This window comes from Spermophilus citellus (assembly GCF_964194105.1).
Source record: "Spermophilus citellus genome assembly, chromosome: 5".
NCBI classification, from domain to species: Eukaryota; Metazoa; Chordata; class Mammalia; order Rodentia; family Sciuridae; genus Spermophilus; species Spermophilus citellus.
Genome location: NC_138186.1, coordinates 10,032,359 through 10,054,844, shown reverse-complemented (window position 1 = coordinate 10,054,844; position 22,486 = coordinate 10,032,359). Strand labels below are relative to the sequence as shown.

Sequence of the window (22,486 nt, the reverse complement as noted above, 5' to 3'; positions counted from 1 at the left end):
TAAATTCTTACTCTTTAATAAAAACAGCCCCTCCAATGAGAAAGACAAGACCAATAAGAGGTAAGTAACCAGGAAAATGGAGAGACTGATAAGATATAGTATTAGATCTGATGAGAAGGTGAAAAATTAAAAGTGAAAGTATTTTCTTCTGAATTAATTTTCTATTGTTGTTCCACTATTTAACATTTGTAGTATTATATCATGATATTTAGGTGATGATAGGAGATATTTTGCGACTATTAAAAAAAAAGAACCCAATAATATATAAATAAACATTTAAAACACTAAGTGCTTCTGATATCAAAAAATGATGCCTAGGACTTGGGTTGTAGCTCAGTACAAGGCCCTAGGTTCAATCCCCAGTACCAAAATAATTTTGATAATGTTCAAAATTAATTCATAAAGTTCATTAATGATACAGGTGTTTATAAAGCCTGTATCACAAAACTTGACTTCATAATGTTTTCCTGTTGTAACGTCAACAGTGACTTTATGGAGTTTAAGTTGATTAGCTAAGTTTCACAATTTCAAAACATCTCAATGAGCTTATTCTGGGTCAGTAACCTTAGGCCTTGGGATTCCAAGTTTTGACTTTCTGTCTTGTAGTTATTCATTGACATTCAGTAGAAATATCAGGCATCTAATAGCAGTGAACTCTGAAGGAAGTGTGTTTTTCAGATGCTAGTGAATAACTTCATTGGCAATATACATAATAAATGAACCATCTAGATTTTAGAGGTATCTTTTAAGCAAACTGAACTCACCAAAAAGGGCTCAAAATAAGTTATATACAGACTGGGGGCAGTAAATGATTCAAGTTTATTTAGAAGTGGACTATATGTCCAGAAGAGTACTTCAGAGAATCCTTTAGCTTTAATTTGCTTTTAGTGGTAAATGTTCTCAGATTAGTAAAAAGGAGAGCATTTAAATGAGCATTTGGGAAGCCTGTCTCATTCCTTTAAGAAGCCAAATGTAGCTTCTAAAGAGTAAGGTCCTATGTTAAAAAATATCAAATGTTTTCAGGATATTAGGTTTTTTTTTTTTTTTTTTTTTTTGGTGGTTGGTACTAGGGATTGAACCCATGAGTGCTTAACCATTGAGCTACAACCCCAATCCCTACCACATCTTTTTAATTTTGAGACAGGGTCTCTCAGTTGCCCAGGCTGGTGTTGAACTTGGAATCCTGCTGCTCAGCCTCCCAAGTTGCTGGGATTATAAACATGCACCACCATACCTGGTTAGAATCTTTTTTTAAAAAATTTTTTTTCTAGTTGTATATGGACAGAGTGCTTTTATTTTATTTGTTTATTTTTATGTGGTGCTGAGTACCAAACACAGTGCCTCACACATGCTAGGCAAGTGCTCTGTCACTGAGCTACAGCCCTAGCCTATAGAATATTAATTGAGAATGAAAATATACCATATTCTAAGAAAGACTTATGTTGATGCATTTCCTAAAAACAATTAACTATGAAAATAATAACTGTGTGGGTTGGGGTTGTGGCTCAGCGGTAGAGCGCCCTGGATTCGATCCTCAGCACCACATAAAAACAAATAAACAAAATAAAAGTATTGTATACAACTAAAAAATAAATATAAAAAAGTATTTAAAAAATAATAACTGTGGCAAAATGCATTTAGTTTAGTGGAGTGGTAATAAATAAAGAATAAATATCTATAAGTAGAATTTATTCCCAGCTGGGGGGAAAAAGAGAGAGAGAGAGAAAGGTCATCATAAAAGAATATCTACAAAGAAACACATGACCAATGAAAGCACATGACGAACAGAGCTGCAGCTGAGTAAGCTAAATGAAGTGGCTGAGAAGAAAAGCCCAGATGCCTTGAAGGTTCTTTCTGTCAGTTACCCAAAGCTTAAGCAGCATCATTCCTATATCTACAGGAGGAAAAACTCCACACAGAGGGAAATCTGACACTTCTCCTAGGACCAGAATTTCTTCTCCACTCCCTACCTCATAAAGTCCCAGCCCCAGAAGTGTCTGTAATGGTCAGAAGGTTTGAAGAAGATGGTTAGGGAAGGCCAACTGACAGCTGCCCTCCTACTGCCTCACCACCACCTCAGAGGGCACTGCTGTGCTTGGGATCCTGGGTCCACATCCTGCCAACTGGGACCCTATACAGTCACAACCTCTCCAAGGCTTAGGTTCTTTATTGGTAAAGCAGGGATAAGAAAAGCTACTTTAATAGGGTTTTGTGTGAATTAAAGATAGTATCTGTAAAGTACCTAACAACTCTGACACACAGTCAATGCTATAAATGTTGGTGACTATTACAAGCAACAACATTCTGATATCATTTGTCTATTTTATTCAGACAAAAAAACCTGGTGTGTGATTTATTACTTTGTGAATCAGTTTTGTACTGTTTTAAATGAGGTAATATTGAAAAACAGGAAAAGATGATAGAGTACTTTTACTTTCTCATCTGTAAGACTGAATCAAGTTATCAGCTCAAGAAGTTTACATCCTGTGTAGATAGCTTCAGCCTCCTCTTTGAATAAGATTCTAAGCTTGGTTAGAAAACGGTACTAAAAAAATTACAGAAAGGCTCACTTAAAAAAAAATGGAGGCCATTATTTTGGAATAAGCTCCTATGGTAAGCCACAACATATCAGGACAAAACTAAAAATGAATTCACTTAATGCTAAAGTTCCACCTCACCAAACTGAAATTGTGCTGTTTATTTGACTTTCCTGAAACATCAGGAGTAAAAAGAAAATAGCCAAATTTCCCAAACAGGCCAGTTTCTCCTTGCATGATAATAAAATTTCCTCTGCCCTAATTCTTACACAAAAAAAGTAATCTGAAGTAACCTGATATTAACTTTTTCTGGAAGTACACAATCATTTTTCTATTGTTTTGTCTCCCTGCTCACACTCTACAGAGTAACTTTCAAATGACCATCTGTCTTTTGTTTCTGCTTCCCTCAGTGCTTTCTGGCTATACTACTAACCTCCTGTGCTCAGCTCATTAGAACACTCACTATAATTTATGGAATGAAATGTTGCCCGATTTTAGAATTGAAAATAAAGCCAACTAGGACTTTCAAATTGTTGTAATTTCGTCCTCTGACAGAGTTAGCCATGATATTATCCTCAGATGTAGCATTGTAAACAATAATTTTCTGACTATAAACCTAAGGAAAAAAGGATATCAATATAATCCAGCCAAATGAAAACAACAAATATAAACCTGCACAAAATTAAAACTTAGCCAAACAGATACCTCAACTGGATTTGTTTGAGGAGGGAAAACTTGTGCAAGACATGAAGCTAGTAGACCTATACTTTAAAAGCAATGTCTTCTGGAGGACATCCTACAGTAAGGACAAAGTCACCCTAACCCCTCTTACTTGCTACATTTAACACTTCTAAACAAAAAGGCCTAATGTCCCAAAGATAGTACAGAGTCATATAAAGAACTGTCAGAATAAAAATTACATTTCCTGATGTGAACTGAGACAGAAAACATCAGTGGAATACTAGAAATTTATACACTTTAAATAATTTTCTGTCTAATCCTTAATCAAACTATTGAATTAATTAAAAATTCACTATTTCCCAAAACATCCTGTTAGCCAGAAACAATGTATTCTTGGAAAGTTTTGAAATTACACCAAATCCTGCCAAAACTGTTTTCATTCCAAAATGTGATGTACAGATACAAACATCCAACTTACCCAGATTTGCTGTCATGGATTCTAGGTCTGCTATTAAACCTGGAAGCTGCTGGAGCTGTTCTTGCAGCTCTGTCAGGCTGGTTTTCTTTTTCTCCCAGTGTGCTGAAAGCATGACCACCTCGCTGTCCACCAACTGCAATACAGACCCAGAAAGGCAAAGGAAAACAGATCTTAGGTGTGAAGAAATTACAGCTAGTACAAGATTCAGTCACTGTTAATTTAACAATCCACTACTTAGCACAGATGATACTACATGCTAAACAAGCCTGAGATTGTTTTCTTTTCTTTTCTTTTTCAGAAAAGAACCGACTTATTATTCAGTACAGGAAACCTCAAATTGTTGCTTGTGACAGTGCATCTTAACCCAAAGAAGAGAAAGTTCAAAAATGACTTTTGAAATCACTTCTATGTAGAATCTGTTTTTAAGGAAACCATTTATTTGAAAATCTAAAGAGAAAAAAAAACCTACCACAAGTAATCAAAAAGAAAACAAACAATAACAAATCAAAACATAATTAGCAGGTAATTATTTGTTTTACAAAGGAATTCTCATAACAGAAGTTTCCTAATGCATTTTAAATAACCTGATGATTTCATAGTTAAGCAAGAATACTTCCTACATAAAGATATTGACATATACCAAAGAACTATAGGTAATTGTGTGCAATTCCAGAAAAAGATTTACATCACCAAACAAGTAAATTAGATGTTAAAAAGTCCTAACAGCAGGGTTAAGAGATACTAGGCTAGCCTAAGATAATTCTAACTTCTTTTCCTAAAGACTGTAAAGAAAGTAACACCCATTAGTTTCTCCCAAACAATTTTGTTTTGGTCTTAACATGGTGAAAGAGGAAAGGACCTGGGATAAGATGCAGGGGGTGAAAGGTCACTGTTTGAAAACATGGCCAACAACAAGAAACCAGAATTGTGACAAATACCCATATTCTGTACAATAAATGTTGCAAAATCCATTACATAATCATTTGAATTTGATATGCAAAATCATTGAATTCAGTTTTATAGAAAGAATTTACATTACAAGAGATTAAAATTCTTTAAGAGTTAGACTGAATACAACTGATTCTCATATCTCAAAATATAAGAATTTTAGAGGAATTAATATATCAAAATTAAGATACAAAATTATTATTTTACTAGATATTATTACTAGATTTTTTATTATATTAAAATGTAGAAACACTCACATCTGAAAAATAAAAAGAGTACAATGTATCTCCCTATTGTTTCCAGCCCACAGTGGGGCAATAATCATACCATCTCTCATATTCAGGCCTTTGTGACACCAAGTTTTCTGTGAACTGTATTTCTCATTATTTTTAAATTTTTTATTTATTTACTATTTTATTTATTAAGAGATGAGGGTCTGGCTATGTTGTTCAGGCTGGCCTTGAATTCCTGGGCAAAAGCCACACTGTCTTAGCCTCTCCAAGTAGCTGGGACCATAGGCAGATATCATGATTGTCAACTGGTCTTTATAATAATCTCTAAAAGTAGTTTTAAAAGTACTAAAAAAGTACTAAACTGCGATAAAAGATACAACTGTGATATGGTAAGGAATTGACTTGAAACAAAGATCTGTGTTCACAAAATTCATTTCTAAAGTTCAAACAACTTTTATTGACTGCCCACTATTTGCTAATCCCTGTTTTAGGCACTGGAGATGAATAAAGAATATCCTGCACTCTTAGGCATAGTTTGGTGGAAGATTTCTCAAATTCTCTTGGCTTCAGACTTTAAACTGTAACAAAATTCCTTTATTATAGGGACATAAATAATACATTTTGCCTGAGCCAGGCATGGTAGTGCATGCCTATAATCCCAGCAACTTGGGGGCCTTCCCAGGAGGCTGAGGCAGGAGGATCCCAAGTTTAAGGTCAGCTTTGGCAACTTAGGGAGACCCTGTCTCAAAACAAAAATAATTTTGAAAAAGGGGTTGGTAATGTGGTTCAGTGGCAGAGTGTCCTGTGTTCAATCTCCTATATCACAATAAATAAACAAACAGACACACGCCCCCCATCCTTGTATATATGTGTGCGTAAATATATGGCATATCTTTTTAAAAAGTTGTTAAATCTATAATAAACAATTCTGTAATATTAATCATTCCTTACTAAAAATCAAAGGTCTTGAGGATCCAATCCAGTGCCTCACATATCTAAGGCAAGTGCTTTACCATTGAGCTACAGCCCCAACCCATCAATATCTAATATTAAAACTTAATGATAGTTTATCTTATATAACTTCCACAAAATTAAAAATTACATTCTGAACATAGGCTATAAGATTATGATAAAAAATAATTTATTCCCAGAAATTCAATTTTCTACCTCTAAGTCAACAAATCCAATTTTAATAATAGGAAATCAACTTAAGGAGCAGGACAAACCCAGAGGGCTTCATTCCAAAATCCCTTCTGGCAGCCACTGAAATTAGGCAAATAAAGAATGAGCATGGAACACCAATGACTTACAATGTGGATAACAAGACCTCACTCTATACAAAATTGCACAGTTCAGAGTCGAAGGAGATATATTATTTCATTTGATCTTTGAACAACTTTAGTAAGCTAGAAGCAAAACACTAGAGGTCTAACTTCAGAAAACTGCCCTCAGGCTCTAACCCCTAAGTCACTATTAACTCTGTATTCACTTACCGATTGCTAAGGAAGGGAAAAATATCTTAGAACTTGTTTAGAAAAAGCCTAGGCAACTAAGTTTTACTATTGACCACAGACATTTGCTTTTTAAGATACTGCTCTAAATTGTAAAATTACATAGTTAGAATTGGCTTTAAAGTAGGTAAGTATGAAATAATTTGTTAAACAAGACTGAATTGTCTATGAGTATGTTTGCCCCAGGAGACTGATGCTGTTGAGTTAAAAGCTGACAAAGACACATGAGCAGGTCTGATAAAATAAACATGTGATAAGTTAAACACGACTAATAATAAACACACTTAAATATTTACATGTCTCAACACATTACAGAGGGCTTTGAAGTACATTTTCATTATTACAGCTGGGAATTGTACTTTTGGAAAGCAGAGAAGTCTGGTTCTGACAACTGGGAGGGTTTGGGTGTTTGCTACTATTTGGGAGGAAGGGACCAGAATCTGTGGGAATCTGAGGGCTCCAGGCAGAGAGAGTTTCATCTATGAAGAATTTCTTGGTTGTCAAAATGCAGTCACTTGTGATTCTCATTTCCTAACTGATTTCCTCAGTTCCTTAGGAGGTATTATAATAAACAACCCCAAAATTATGTGAGGCCAAAACCATATGCCAATTTGTTCAGGAATACTGACAGATTTCCTTGTTGGCTCCTTCTGCCAATAGGTAGACCATAACCTTTCACTAGGGGATGTAGCCACTTCAAAGTTCAAAGAGCATTATGTAAGTGTCTCAGATTCAGTTCCCAAGTCTTCTATCCCCATAAATCTCCAAAAGTTTTTTACTATTTGACCCAGATTCCATATTTTATATTTTTAACACTGATTTTAGTTCCTTATTCATAGACTTTTAATTTCTTTTAATTTTTGTGAGCTTAATATATATTATAAATTCTTATATTCAAATATACATCCTTATATATTTTTGTGAGCTTAATGCATTTTTAAAGAATGTATATACATACAAAAATTTTTATATGCAATATTTATAATACATAAACAGGTATTCTTTCACATGTAACCTAAAACTCAGGCATTTTAGAAGGGGATCTGGGCCATCCATGGCTTTTTATATGTTATACATAAATATATACTTTTATATATACAGAGAGGGAGAAGGGGAGGGAGGGAGAAAGAGAGAGAGGACACATACTCGTGTTTCAGGGCTACAGGGCTTTGTTTCCCTTTCTTTCTCTCTTTGGCAGCACTAGGGCTTGAACTCAAGGGCACTGTGCCACTGAGGTACATCTACAGTCCTTTTTTATTTTTTGTTTTGAGACAGGGTCACTGACTTGCCTGGGATAATGAAATTTGTGATCCTCCTGCCTCAGCCTCCAGTCACTGGGATTATAGACACGCTACAGACCACACCCTGCTACTACAGGGCTTTTCAAAGTAGTCAGGAGTCAATTAACAAAAGGGTATATTGAGAAATGCACCATTAAGCAATTTCATCTTTGTGCAAACACCATAGAGAGCACTTTAACCTAAAAGGTCTAGCCCATTACATACCTAGACTACATAGTAGATAGCTATGGCTCCTAAACCAGTACAGCAGGTTATTATATAGAATACTGTAGATAACTGAAACACAATCTAAACTGTAACATATCTAAACAAAAAAATGATTCAGTAAAAATATGGTATGGGCGGGGAGGAGATACACCTGTCTAGGGTGCTTACCAGGGCTGGAGTGTGCAGGACTGGAAGTTGCTCTAGGGGAGTCAGCAAGTAAGTGGAGAAGAAATGTGCAGGCCCAGGACACTATTGTACCTACTGTAGACTTTTCCTCCTTAAATAATAAACTTAGTTTACTATAGTTTTTTAGTTTGACTTATATAGTAACAGGTTAAAACACAAACATATTGTACAGTTATACAAAAATATTTTCTTTGTATCTTGTTGATTTCTGCAGCCTCTTCCTTCGTGAATCTTCTGAAGTCATGGACAAACCTCTTGAATATATTCTTCCAGGTGTCAGCATATACTCCATGGAGAAATCACCCTAAGCCCAAGTAAAGTTCGGGCTGCAGCAGCATCTTCTCAGCATCTTGTTCAGTTTCAGTACTAGCCTGGGCAAAAGTCCTCCTCCAGTAGTAGGCCTTAAAAGTTGCTGTAAGTCCTTGATACAGATCAAAAGGGTGATATTTAGGAGAAACACCACTTTGACAAAGGGATGAAGATCACCAATAAAAGGCAGATATACAGAAGCATTACCAACAATCCAACAATAAGCAATATTTTGAAAAGTATGTTATTCTCCAAACAGTGCTTCTCCATTCTGCTGGCAAAGCTCTCAGGAGGCATTCTAGAAGAGGACTGGGTCATGCATGACTTCCTATTGTTCCATAGGACACTGTGTGTGCTTATTGATATGCTGGAAAGTCCTGCAGTTCTCACAATGCCAGAGGGTATGAGAGGGTTTCAATCTGTAGCCTGCAACATTGCCCTCAAGCAAAACTGTTATCTTCTCCTTGCAAGCCAAGAAACCTAACACTGACCTGGCTGCTTATGGGGTAAAAGTCCTTCTAGTCCTCCTATTCCATACAGGGAGCTTTCATCCACTTGAAGATCTGCTCTGGCAGGTGATTTTCCTCCATGATAAGTTTATCTAGTATTTCCAAAACCCCTCAGCTGCCCTCACAGCAGCACTCACGGACTCAACATTCTTTCACATTCTATGATGAATAATGATTCTTGAATAACTTAAACCCCCACAGCTGGTGGCACATTCAATATCAGAGGTGGGTCCGGCCTTTTCTTTCAACACTGTGAACAATCTCTTGCTGTGGCCATGATTGTCCTGGTGCTGACAGGGATGGGCTTCTGGTCTTCAATCCAGGCCACTGGAAGTTTCTCAGTATCTGACACAGGCTCATCTTGAATTTGTTAGTCTTGTTGCCTTCATCAAAGAAGCAGGTCCTTTAACAGCTTCCACCACTCTGCTCTAGATTAAGGCCAAGTGATAACATTGCTGCGCTTCCATCTTCATAGTCCTTCGTCACTTTTAATTTTGTTAGCAGGTCAATTATTCGATGTGGCCTTTCAATGGCAACATTAGCAGCTATTTTTGTATACTTAAGGACCATGATGAACAAGATAACATATCAAGCACAAGGGAAAATGATGCGATCAAGATGTGGTAAACCGAGATGAGGCTGCTGTGGAATAGCACGTTAACAGTATGCAAAACATGGCGCACTGTTTTATGGTAAACTGTTTTTGTTGGTGTTTTTAAATAAGTAGGAGTATCTCTAGCAGTCAGAGAAATGCAAATCAAAACCACCCTAAGATACCATCTCACTCCAGTAAGATTGGCAGCCATTAGGAAGTCAAACAACAATAAGTGCTGGCAAGGATGCGGAGAAAAGGGTACACTTGTACATTGCTGGTGGGACTGCAAATTGGTGCGGCCAATTTGGAAAGCAGTATGGAGATTCCTGGGAAAGCTGGGAATGGAACCACCATTTGACCCTGCTATTGCCCTTCTTGGACTATTCCCTGAAGACCTTAAAAGAGCATGCTACAGGGATACTGCCACATCGATGTTCATAGCAGCACAATTCACAATAGCTAGACTGTGGAACCAACCCAGATGCCCTTCAATAGATGAATGGATAAAAAAAAATGTGGCATTTATACACCATGGAATATTACGCAGCACTAAAAAACGACAAAAACATGGAATTTGCAGGGAAATGGATGGCACTAGAGCAGATTATGCTTAGTGAAGCTAGCCAATCCCTAAAAAACAAATACCAAATGTCTTCTTTGATATAATGAGAGCAACTATGAACAGAGCAGGGAGGAAGAGCAGGAAGAAAAGATTAACATTAAACAGAGACATGAGATGGGAGGGAAAGGGAGAGAAAAGGGAAATTGCATGGAAATGAAGGGAGACCCTCATTGCTATACAAAATTACATATAAGAGGTTGTGAGGGGAATGGGAAAATAAACAAGGAGAGAAATGAATTACAGTAGATGGGGTAGAAAGAGAAGATGTGAGGGAAGGGGAGGGGAGATAGTAGGGGATAGGAAAGGTAGCAGAATACAACAATTACTAATAGGGCATTATGTAAAATTGTGGATGTGTAACCGACGTGATTCTGCAATCTGCATTTGGGGTAAAATTGGGAGTTCATAACCCACTTCAATCTAATGTATGAAATATGATATGTCAAGAGCTTTGTAATGTTGTGAACAACCAATAAAAAAATAATAAATAAATAAATAAATAAGTAGGAGTACATTTTAAAACAATAAAAAGGACAGTCAATATGTAAACCAGCCACATTGTCCTTTATTATTTTATGTGCTATTCATAATTGTATGAGTTACATGGCAGTGCAGTATGTATACACCAACACCACCACAAACATGAGTAACATGCTGCACTTTGAAAAAACCTCAGCTGTGACATCACTTGCATTTCAGCTCCATTATCATTCAATGGTGCTCTCATTATATATTTAGCCCATGGTTGACCGAGAAACTTGGTCATGCAGCATATGGCTGTGACTACTCTGCCTTACTGCCAGAAACTAACATTCCCCTCTTCTCAGCAATTTCTAAGAGAAAGAAACGCTAGTATCTAAAGGTCATTATAAATATTCCTTTGTTCTAACATAGGTAGATGGTAAAGAAAGTCTTAAATCCAAAAGTCAGACACACAGAAATATCTAAGAGAAAGTTTAACTGACATTAATAGCACAAAGCATTTGACCATGGCTAGTAAAGCTTTAAGTGTGTGTACCAATAATTTTAAATACAAGTTACTTTCATTCATTATGTACTCTATAAATACCTAAAAATAAATTTGTTCTTTAAACAGCATTCAAATCACTGAAATGTTTATATTTTATATATACATATATTTGTATATATTATTTATATACTTAACTTTTTTTGTTACACCAAGTGTTGATTTTAGATAGACTGAGCAAAGCTAAGCTTTTGCCCAAACAGTATGAAATTCTTTAACAGTGGGTAGAATGAGATCACATCTCATAATTTACATATACTACAAAGTTATCAAACTCTAATTCAAAGCATTATACTAGATGAATCAAATACCTCACTGTTCTTAGAATAAACGTTAAAAATTCTCCAACCCAACTAAACTAAATTACCAGACTGAGAAATTGTGTTGGGGGGGAAAAAAAGTGCAAGCCAGGCAAGGTAGAGCACACCTATAATAATAGTGACTCCGGAGGCTGAGGTAGGAGGACTTCAAGTCCAGTAACTTAGCAAGACCTGAAGCAACTTAATGATATTCTCTCTCAAAATTTAAAAAAAAGGCTAAGGATAAAGCTCTGTGGCAAAATGCCCCTGAGTTAAATCCCCAGCACCAAAATAATAATATTATTTTGGGAGTTTGAACTAAATTCAATATTAGATATTTATTTATTTAGATGCCAGGGATTGAATTTGAAGTATTGCAAAATACTTCCATACAATAATAAACTTAATTCTTAATAAATTAGCATTTAACATCGAAAAGGAAATTTTCCCATGAATATAAAATTAGCCAATTCTAGATGAGCATGCGTGCCTGTAATCCCAGTTGCTAAGGAGGCTGAGGTAGGAGGATCCCAAGTTCAAAGACAGCCTCAGCAACTTAGTGAGGTCCTAAGAAACTCAGCGAGACTCTGTCTCAAAAAAAAAAAAAAAAAAAAAAGGACTGGGTACAGATGTAGCTCAGTGATTAAGTACCCCTGGGTTCAATCCCTGGCACCAATATAAATAAATAAATAGTTAAATAAAATTAGCCGATCCTTTACCTCTCCAGCATTTGCACATTCTTTGGCTCTTCTGTGAAGTGCAGCCCAGGTATCTTCATATCTAAGAAAAGCAAAACAATTCAAAATGAAAAATCACACATTAAAAAGAAATACTATTGCCAATCCCAATAAACCAAAAGCCAAATGGTTTGTCTGATATGTGGATGCTAATTCACAATAAGTGGGGATAGGGGTGGGGGCTAGGGACAAAGAGGTACTTAGGTACTTTGGATTAGACAGAGGGTAGTGAAGGGTAGGGAGGGAGTATGGGGGTAGGAAGAATAGAAGAACTAACAGACATTATCACCCTATGTACATGTATGACTACACGATCAGTGGATTCTACATCATGTACAACCAGAAGAATGAGAAGTTATACTCCATTTATGTATGATGTGTCAAAATGCATTCTACTGTCATGTATAACTAATTAGAATTAAAAAAAAAAAAAGATGAACCTGGAACATAATACCACTCCAGAAAGGAGCAGCTCAAAAAATAAGGGGACATGTTCCAAGAACTTTAAAGAGCTTCTATGGCCAAATATGGGACAATTAAAGCAACCAAAAAAAAATAATGGTAGTAATGGATTATAACTTGAAGAATAAAACAAACATCCATGAGTCTGTAGTGATATAAACAAATAGTTGAATAAATAAAGGAAGGAGAGGAGAAAAACTCTTGTTTATAGAATGCCAATTAATTTTAAAAGAAATGATGAAAATCACTACTTGGTAAATATAAGAAAATAACTTTCAGGAAAGAATTCTAATGGATTTAAAATTTGTGGATGAAAGTACGAAGAGAAACAGGATATTTACATAGCCTCAAAGTATCTCTCCAGAGGATACACATTAACTAAAATGGTGAGAAGAGAGTGAACAGTATGTATACAAACCATTATAGAGACATGCTATCCAATTCTTAGCAGATACTCATAAGCAAGGATTCAGGATGATCAAGGGCAATGAGAAATATCAACATCAGGTGCCCCCTGATATGGTATACTTGAGAAGGACACAAAATCACTCTTCTAGTGTTTTCTGATAGAGGGCACTAACTCGAATTCATTCATTAGGAAAGAGGAAACAAACTTGAGTTAATGGGACATTTTGCAAACACTAACCAGTCCTTTTCAAAAGTGTCAAGATCATAAGACAGACAGACTCAGGAAGTGTTCTGACTACAGGAGATAAAGGAGGCATAGTGACCAAATAAAATGTGTGATGCTGGACTGGATCTTGGTTCAGAAAAAAAGATATGAGTCAGACAATTACAGAAATCTGAATAAAAGTTACAGTATTTACCAACATTAATTTTTTGCTTCTTATCATGATTATCATAGTTATGCAAAATCAGGGAAGACTGAATTCCTTGTTCTATTTTTATAATCGTTTTTAAGTATAAAATGATCTCAAGATTTAAAAAATACAATTTCTGCACCATTCACACATGGTTGCTGATGTAAAACGTGATTTTCCATCTTATCTAAAATTCTAACTATTCAAGTGACAATTCTCTGAAAGGGACTATGTATTCAATGAATTTATACTACCTCCCTTTATAGTTACAGAGAAATTTACAATTTTCCTGTTGAATTTAAATAGGAAAATAAATCTGACAATCCCAACAGAGTGTTATCAGTGTACATATGTATATACGTAATGAAAGGCAAGGTGGAAGGTCACACAATTAATAGTCTTACTGTCACTGTCAACTAACAGAAAGATTGAAATTTTTCTCTGGTGTATCAGACTGTGTAAGTATCAATTAAAATCAACAAGATTCACCGAATGCCAAACATTACTAAATGTAGGCATCAGAGTTGCTGAGATGGACTTTACCTCAGCATCTCAAAGCTCTAGTACCTAGCACAGGGGAGTTATTAAATGCCTGCCAAGTGAAGAAATAAATACACTCACTTCAAAATTTAAATTCAGGGCTTCATGATAAAATTTTCTATCATTTTCTCCAATCAATGGAAAAGAGCAAATTCATCACTGCCTGCCATTTAAACTCCAGATCAATCATTCTTTTCCTACCATCTCCTTTTTGTCCCTGTTGTATTTGTGCTTTCCACACCTTCTTTACCACTGTATCACCTTCCCTCATATCCACCAGTTCAGCAGCTGGTTCTTGACTTTTCCTTCTGTATTTGATATTCCTTAAAAAATAACACAGGTTAACCTAACCAGTCATTTTTTTCTGCTCTCCTATGCTACTGAGCATTATTATAGAAAGGTATACAAACCATTACAAAGACATGCTATCCAACCTTGCATGGGCCTCAGCTGCCAATCAGCAGTTTTAAAATTTCATTCCTATAAGATTGCTCACAGAAGTCTACACAGCAGGTGTTACACATATCACGAAGCTTTGAAAGTCATCTCTATCTAGTCACTTTCAACAAATGGGTGGCCTTGTTATAAAGATCCTGGATATAAGCCTTCAATTTTCATGCTTTCAAATGTCTTTAAAATGGCAAATCAATGATGAAAAATGGAGAAAAAAATCATACTGATAATACAATAATTCATTACTCTAATAATAATTCATATATAGAATTAGTGGAAGAATTCACAATATAATCAGAAAAATCAACATATATATAAATAATTACCTTGGACTTTTAACTGTTATACACCACACTGCCTAAAGCTATGATTTAGAGGTCACAGAGAAGATGCCAAAGTGGGAAGCACCAGGAATCTGCCTTCTTCCCTGGGCCACAGCTGTACTGACAGAACCTATCTGAAGAAACTATTTGAAATTGGCATCTACTGAAGGCTTGTGATTTCTAGGGGAAAGCTTGGATGGAAAACAGATCAATTTTGTTCAATCCAGCTCTCAGCACAGCCACAGCTACCCATCCCCCAACCCCAGCCCCAAGGCAGGCAGCCACACAATTGCTCCTGAAGCAGCTCCTATGCAGGTTGTGGGAGCTAGGCTGGCAAAGAGGACCTGGTCCTCCAAACTGGGGACCCATGTTCTGATCACTAGTTGCTGCCTCTGATCAGGGAGATGCAGATACAGAGGCAACCATTATTAAAAATCCTTCCTGTTCAGCACCTGGTTTTTATGCCTTTTCATTATCTTTTCCTCCTTGGGAATCAGACATTTAATGACTAAGACATTCAAAAGCAACCATAGATACAGGGACATTTAGAAAGTCACCACACATAACCAGTGAAAGATATAAGCTCAGAAAAGATCCGAGGAAACCTTAAATTTACGCTGTAGGCTGACAACAGCACATAGATACTACCACAATAAAAAACAAACAGCAGACCCTGGGAAAGGGGAAAAAATCTGATCTTCAGTGTTACCACAGTATATAATGTTCAGTCTTCAATTAAAAAAAAAAATTACAGGATATGCAAAAACAGGAAAGTATGGCCCTTTCAGAGGGGGAAAAATAAAACACCAAAAACAAAAAACTAACATTAAACATCCCAGAAAGAGACTGGGTGCTGAATAACAGGACTAGGGGTGCAGCTCAGTGGTAGTGTGTGTGCCTAGCAAGCATGAGGCCCTGGATTAAAGGGGAAATGTAGGTAGAGTTGATGGTATAGAAATGAGTATAGATAAGGAAAAGTAGCTATCTTCTGCAGTGCACATCCTTACCACATATCTGTCAGATGACATGTTACAGAGAATAGAATGTCACATAACATTTTCAATACAAGTACTTATTTTTTATAATAGCTTTGGTATAATTGATAACCATAAAATATACCTTTTTAAAAACATTTTTTGTAGTTGTAGATGGACATCATGCCTTTATTTATTTTTTTATGCAGTGCTAAGGATTGAACCCAGTGCCTCATACATGCTAGGCAAGCATTCTACTGCCAAGCCATAACCCCAGCCTTAAAATATACCTTTTTAAAGTGCATAATTTAGTAGTTTTTAGTATATTCACAATGCTGTGCAATGATCATACTAACTTCAAAATATTTTCATCACCCATACCCACTAGTCACTACCCAATTCCCTACAAACCCTACTAAACATTAATCTACTTTTCGACTCTATGCGTTTGTCTTTTGGACATTTCATGTAAATGGAATTATACAATATGTGGCCGTCTACACTAGTTCCTTCCCCACAGCATATGCTTTTAAGTTTTACCCATATCACATTCCCTTTTTGTGGCAGAATAATATTCTGTTGTTATGTGGATATATATTTTGTTTATGCATTCATCAGCTAATGGACATTTAAATTCTAATTTTGGCTATTATAAATAATACTACTATGCATATTTAGATAAAAGTTTTTATGTGGATATATGTTTTCAACTCTATTGAAGTGAAATTGCAAAGTCATAGGTAATTTTATTTATAAATTTATACATATCTATCTATCTATATTTATTTATTTATTTTTGTACTGGGAATTGAACTCACGGGCACTTGACCACTGAGCCACCTTCCCAGCCCTATTTTGTATTTTATTTAGAGACAGGGTCTCACTGAGTTGCTTAATGCCTCACTTTTGCTGAGGCTGGCTTTGAACTCACCATCCTCCCACCTCAGCCTTCTGAGCCACTGGGATTATAGGCATGCCCACCATGCCTGGCTCTATACGTAATTTTTAAAGAAACTACATAACTGTTTTCCAAAGTGGCTGCATAATTTTACAAGTCAACCAGCAATGAATAAGGTTGCTAATTCCCTCAGACCTTTGCCAACACTTGATATAGCCTATCTTTTTTAATATAGAGATGCTAGTGAGTATGAGGTAGCACCTCATTGTGGTTTTGCTGTGCATTTCTCTGGGGACTAATAATGTTGAGCATCTTTTCAGGTTCTTATTGACCATTTGTATATCTCTTTTGAGAAATGTCTGTTAAAATCCTTTGTTTCTTCACTGAGTTGTCTTTTTATTGTTGAGTTTAAATGTTCTTTATATGTTCTGGATACAAGTCCTTCATCAGATAAATGACTGCAAATATTTTTTCTCCATTTTGAGGGTGGTGGTTTCACTTTCTTAGTGGTGTTCTTTGAAGCAAAAAGTGTTTAATTTTGATCATGTCCAATCTGTTTCTTTTGTTGCTCATGCTTTTGATGTCATGTCTAAGAAAACCACGTTTTATTATGTATGCACGTCAACAGGAACAGACTGGAAAATAAATGATATAAAATTAAGAATCAAAGTAAGAAACCTGATTGAAAACTCAAATTCAGAATCCAGTTTTCTGTAAACAAATCAGAGATAATAAACACATATTGCTAACTATTGACTAGCAAATAGTGGTATGTGGAAGTCTGTCCTTTCTACTAATCAGTGAAAAGTAAAAGCCTCAAAGAAAAAGTAATAATAACCTCCAATCCCTATATTAAGGTAATGTTTAGGCGTTTTAAAATTTTTATCTATAAAATAACTTTAGACAACAGAAGTTTAACCTCCTTCTCGAAAGGAAAACATTTACCTGCTAAGTAATTCCAGTCCAGCAGAGTACCTTGGCAAATATGGAACAGTCCTGCCAAAAGAAACACTTATTTTATTAACACTGAATCTTAAAAAGAATCTTAAATTTTGTCAACATTGAATCTTAAAAAGAAAGTTACATACAAGAATTCTGGCACCATCAATTATAAGAATATTTTAAAATTACTGACAATCTATCTAAACTTTTAGAAAAATGTATTATGTTAGATTTAATGTACTGTAGTATATCAAACTGTCACTTTGTCCCATGCAGATTATTTTCAGAAAATAAAACAATAAACATTTTAACACTACACAAAGAGAATACACATGATCCAAGTTCATCATCTCAAGGTAGAAAGTGAAATCTGAGCATATGCTTTACTAAAAAAAATGAACAAAGGGCACAATACTGGTGTTTTCATATAAAACAAGCAAGAGCTAAAAAGATTTGTTTACCATGTCCTATTTCATTATTAATATGCTTTACAATGATGCAGGACTTTTACTTTTCTCTGAACATACAAATTACTTATGATCAAACAACAGCTATTGATTATCAGAGTGAACAATCACACTTCACCATTTTTTCAACCATTTCACAACTTTCCTGTTACAAAATTTAGAATCAATAAATTATTTTGTAGTTGATGCACTCAACGGATCTAATATGCATAAAATAATTTTACTATTATGACTACAATCAAAAGCCTTATGCAATTCAAGTCAAGGTAAACTAGAATCTTAGCCTGAGCTTACCTGGGTTTGCTTTTTACTTTAGCTTCTTTTGACTTGTCACTCAAAGTCTTCAGCCTATAATTCGAAAAGCATAAAATATATTTTTACAGGTCAAGAGACTTTCAACTACAAGTTTTCACAGCTGTTACAATTTTTGGTGGGACAGGCTTTTTTTTTTTAAACCAAAAATTAAGCACCCGTAGAGGCAACAAATATTTCAGTGTTTTTACTGTATATCAGATAATCAAAAATGCAAAGTGAAGCAATTTTTATATACTTGCTTTTCCCAAATCTCTTTGTTAGAAACAAAGATTCCTAAAAGTGATCAAAGCAGAGAAACCTTAATATCTGGTATCACTAGAAAAAGTAGTGATTCACATGGGTGAACTCAGAAGAAAAGGTAAACTATTCATGAACAAGGCATACTTTCATTAGACACAATCCCAGGCACTCAGTTATTTTAAGTACCTGCATTATTGAAATTTCAGTTGATAAAAAGCTTTCTAAATATATTACAAATTGTTTTCAATAAAGAAGATTTGGCAAACCCCATTTACCATTTTTTGGTAACTCCAGTTTGTCTGTATGATATCTGGCTGCCTGTTGGGCAGAACAGTACTTCCTTTAGATGCTTCTGAGCTAGGAATCCACCTGCATTTGCTAATATGAACCAATCCATGGGGTTTGTCTGGGCTACTGCATCCATTTTTCCTAAAGTTTCAGCCTCTACTCTTGGTTAACTGGTTTCAGGATCCTGTACTGCTTCTGCTAACTATCTAACTCCTGCAGCCTCCTTCCCTTTATGTGTTGTTTTTAAATGAGTGGGCTAGAAAACAAAACAGAAACATGGGCTAGAACTGCAGACACAGTTATTTAGCAGGTTCTTCTAAATATAAAATATGATGTTCAGACTGTACAATTTATTTTCACTTTACTGGCCCAGTTTCACTTTCTTTTGTATGTAGACTCCACTCCAGATAACTAAATTGCCAATAAACAAGTGCTAGATTATGAGATAGTCTCTTATAAGATACTGCTATACATGTTCTTAATTACTTCAACAAATATTCATTTTAAAACAAGAGACTAAAATAACCCACAGTACCACTGCTAACCCCTCAAAGCCTCTGCAAAACACAGAAATAGGTGCTCCTTCCTTAGGATGCTTTACTGACATCAGCGAGGACCTGCTGACTATCACATGCATACCTCACATCTACATTATACAGTATGCTACCTGCCCAACTATACATGCAAACCCTGACACAGATTCCATCTTTTTGTCAATAATGCCTGGTTAAGCACAAGAAAGGCATTTCTGATCAAATGTATTTTTTTAACAAAATTGGTATGCCAATTTGTCATTTTACTCTCTTTTTTTTAAAAAAAATTAGATTTCTCTATAATGCCCCCTAAATTAAACCATCTCTTTAGTACAAAATTTGGTTATCTATCAGATGAAATCAAGAAAATTACACAAACATTTCATCTGTCTCACAGAAAAAAAAAAAATTCTAAGCTTATCTTAAAAATAGTAAATCTGGCTTAAACAAAGATTAATCTAACAAGAACTAGACAAAGGTATTTTTATAGTCATGCTTTGCCATTTTTACTCCAAAATGAGAGAAAGGCATTTAGGTGTGACAACTCGGGGGGGGGGGGATTATCCTAGGGTAGTTAGTTACATGGCACTGCATCACCCTTGAAAATGAGTCTAGGTTATTTTCAGTGACCTGAGTCGATGCTATCAGATGTGAAAGGGATCGTTAACTCTGACCATATGATTTAGCTAATCTCTAGATTGATTGTTCATATATTTATTTCTAAAATAAACTTTCAATTTCTCAATATGCCAGTTTAGGGTCCTTTCCTTCTCCCTTCCAAGAAAGGAAAAAGTGATCTGGAAGAAAGGAGTTACAGGGAACTGGAAATGAAGCTGTTGCAGGTCACCAAGAGCTCCCCAGTGGCTCCCAACAAACACAGGTCTTTAACCAAATAGAACCTGAAGAGCTTATCTGAATTTGAACAGATCAGCTCTAAAGAGACATTTCTAAGAATGAAAAAAATCTGATTATGAACTAGATAACTGTTAAAATTGAGGAACTAGTGTTAATTTTGTCAGAAATGATGCTGGTGTTGCATTTATATAATGTCTGTAATTTTTTTTAAGCGATGCAAACTGATGTACGAGAGATGTAATAGACAAATCTAAGATTTACTTTTTACATAAAGAAAGATAAAGCAAATAGGGCAATATTTGAAAATTATTGAATCTGTGTAATGGACATATGGAAGTTATTGTGTTACTCTATTTTTGCATATGTTTGAAACTTAAAAATTTTAAACAACCAAAATAGACTTTAATATATTCATCTTTTCTCACCACACCTTCTTCAAATAAATTTTCAATGTGCCAAAGCCAGAAAACTGATGGAGAAAACAAAAAGCAGCTACAGGGAAGTTGGAAACAGTGACAAAAGTTCAGGGGAGAAAAATATGCAGGGTTACAATCACTATTTCTTAAGGTGGAAAAAATAAGGTTAGATATCATTAGTAAAGTAAAAAATCAAATACATCCTTTCTAAGATCCATCCTTAAAACCTGGAAGGGAACTGAAAGTAGTCTACCATTTTTATTTTGAGATAATTCTACTTAAAATTCCTCACACTGATCCTGCACTGGAAAACTCTCACTGAAATTCTATTTAATGTCCCACAGTGTGATGACATACTGGGAAAGAAATACTGATCTAGGGTGAACACTCCTGCTTCCTCAAATGTAAAATGGTAGTATTATTCTCAACAATAAAAATTTGCCAAGAATAAAATAAAAGCCCAAACATGACCGCAGTGGTATTTGGAGAAACTACAGAGCTAATTCAAATGAAAGATATAATAAAAAATTATCATCATTAAGAAAACCGAGAAACTGCATAGGTAAGTGGGCCAGGGTGAAATGAAGCAGAGGTTCCTAATGCACCAGTTTCTATGAAAGGCTTTCCTTCCCTGGCCCATTCTCACTCTTCTTCCAACAGCATACACACCCAGGAAGGCTTAAGTGCTGCTATATGTGTACACTAATAAATAGATTTAAGAGAGCCACCTAACAATTATTTTCTAGTAATGTCAGCTAATGCACATTTTAAAGTTCAAAGCACTCAACCTCAAATTCATCCAGAACAGTTCAATAATTTTATTTTTAGATGGCTCCAAAGACTCGCCTTAATACCAGCATATTTATTTCTTCAAACTTTGAAGAAAACACTAAAATGAAAGCCTCTTACTAATAAATGGAGGTGACGTGCAAAACCGCTCAGACAAAAACTTAAGAAAGATGCAGATAAACAGCATGTCTCATGGAGTGATGAGCAGATCTGCTTAGCTGACCCAACTGCATGAGGCGACTTGGATGGCACTTCATTCATCTGCACCTAAACTTCCAACTCATCTATATCATCATCTCTTAGGAACGGTGACTTATGACTGCTTTAAAACACCATGAAAACATATATTGGCATATTTTGTCATAAGACTCAATTCTTCTGAAATAGGTTGGTGCTTCCATCATTCTAACTTTAAATTCTGCTCACAAATTTTCACATTTGTATTTATCAATTCCTTCACTCCTTTTTTAAAATATTTTTATTTTTACATTTATATCGTGCTGAGGATCGAACCCAGTGCCTCATGCATGAGGGGCGAGCACTCTACCACTGAGCCACAACCCTAGCCACAACTCCCTCTTTTTTCCTAACAAGATCAGGGAATAAGCAAAAGCATTAATTATGCTGCAAGGTGAAAATGACCTCTAAGCTCCAAAGCCTGAAAAATTCACATAAAAGCTGCACAGACTCAGAAAAGGGAGTCTTTACCATAATTAATCTCCAATACACCAAGCTTCAGTTCTAATCGCTCCTGAGTGTGTCAATTTCCAACTACTACTTCACAACAAATTCACCTTCAACTGCTCCTTCTCCTGAAACTGTTCTTGTTCTTTTATGTTGTCATATGCCATCATTTCTCTAAGATACTCCAAAACCAACACTCTCAATTTCTGTGCATTTTTCATCTCCCACATCTCACTGCTGACAAATTCAACCAGTGCCTGTGACATTCCCCCTGTCTTCTAAATTTCTATCAGCACTGCCTCATCT

At 35.5% G+C, this 22,486-nt stretch overlaps 1 protein-coding gene across 2 annotated transcripts in view; it reads right to left on the bottom strand.

Moving 5' to 3' along the window:
- DTNBP1 (dystrobrevin binding protein 1) overlaps nucleotides 1–22,486 on the bottom strand; it is a 131,006-nt gene that overhangs the window by 104,122 nt on the left and 4,398 nt on the right. For both annotated transcript variants that reach the window (XM_081294279.1, XM_081294280.1), the window contains exons 2-5: nucleotides 18,355–18,408; nucleotides 17,597–17,647; nucleotides 12,163–12,223; nucleotides 3,697–3,829 (exon numbers count right to left, since the gene is read on the bottom strand). In XM_081294279.1, coding sequence (XP_081150405.1) covers nucleotides 3,697–3,829; nucleotides 12,163–12,223; nucleotides 17,597–17,647; nucleotides 18,355–18,408 — 299 coding nt within the window. The remainder of the gene's footprint in view (nucleotides 1–3,696; nucleotides 3,830–12,162; nucleotides 12,224–17,596; nucleotides 17,648–18,354; nucleotides 18,409–22,486) is intronic.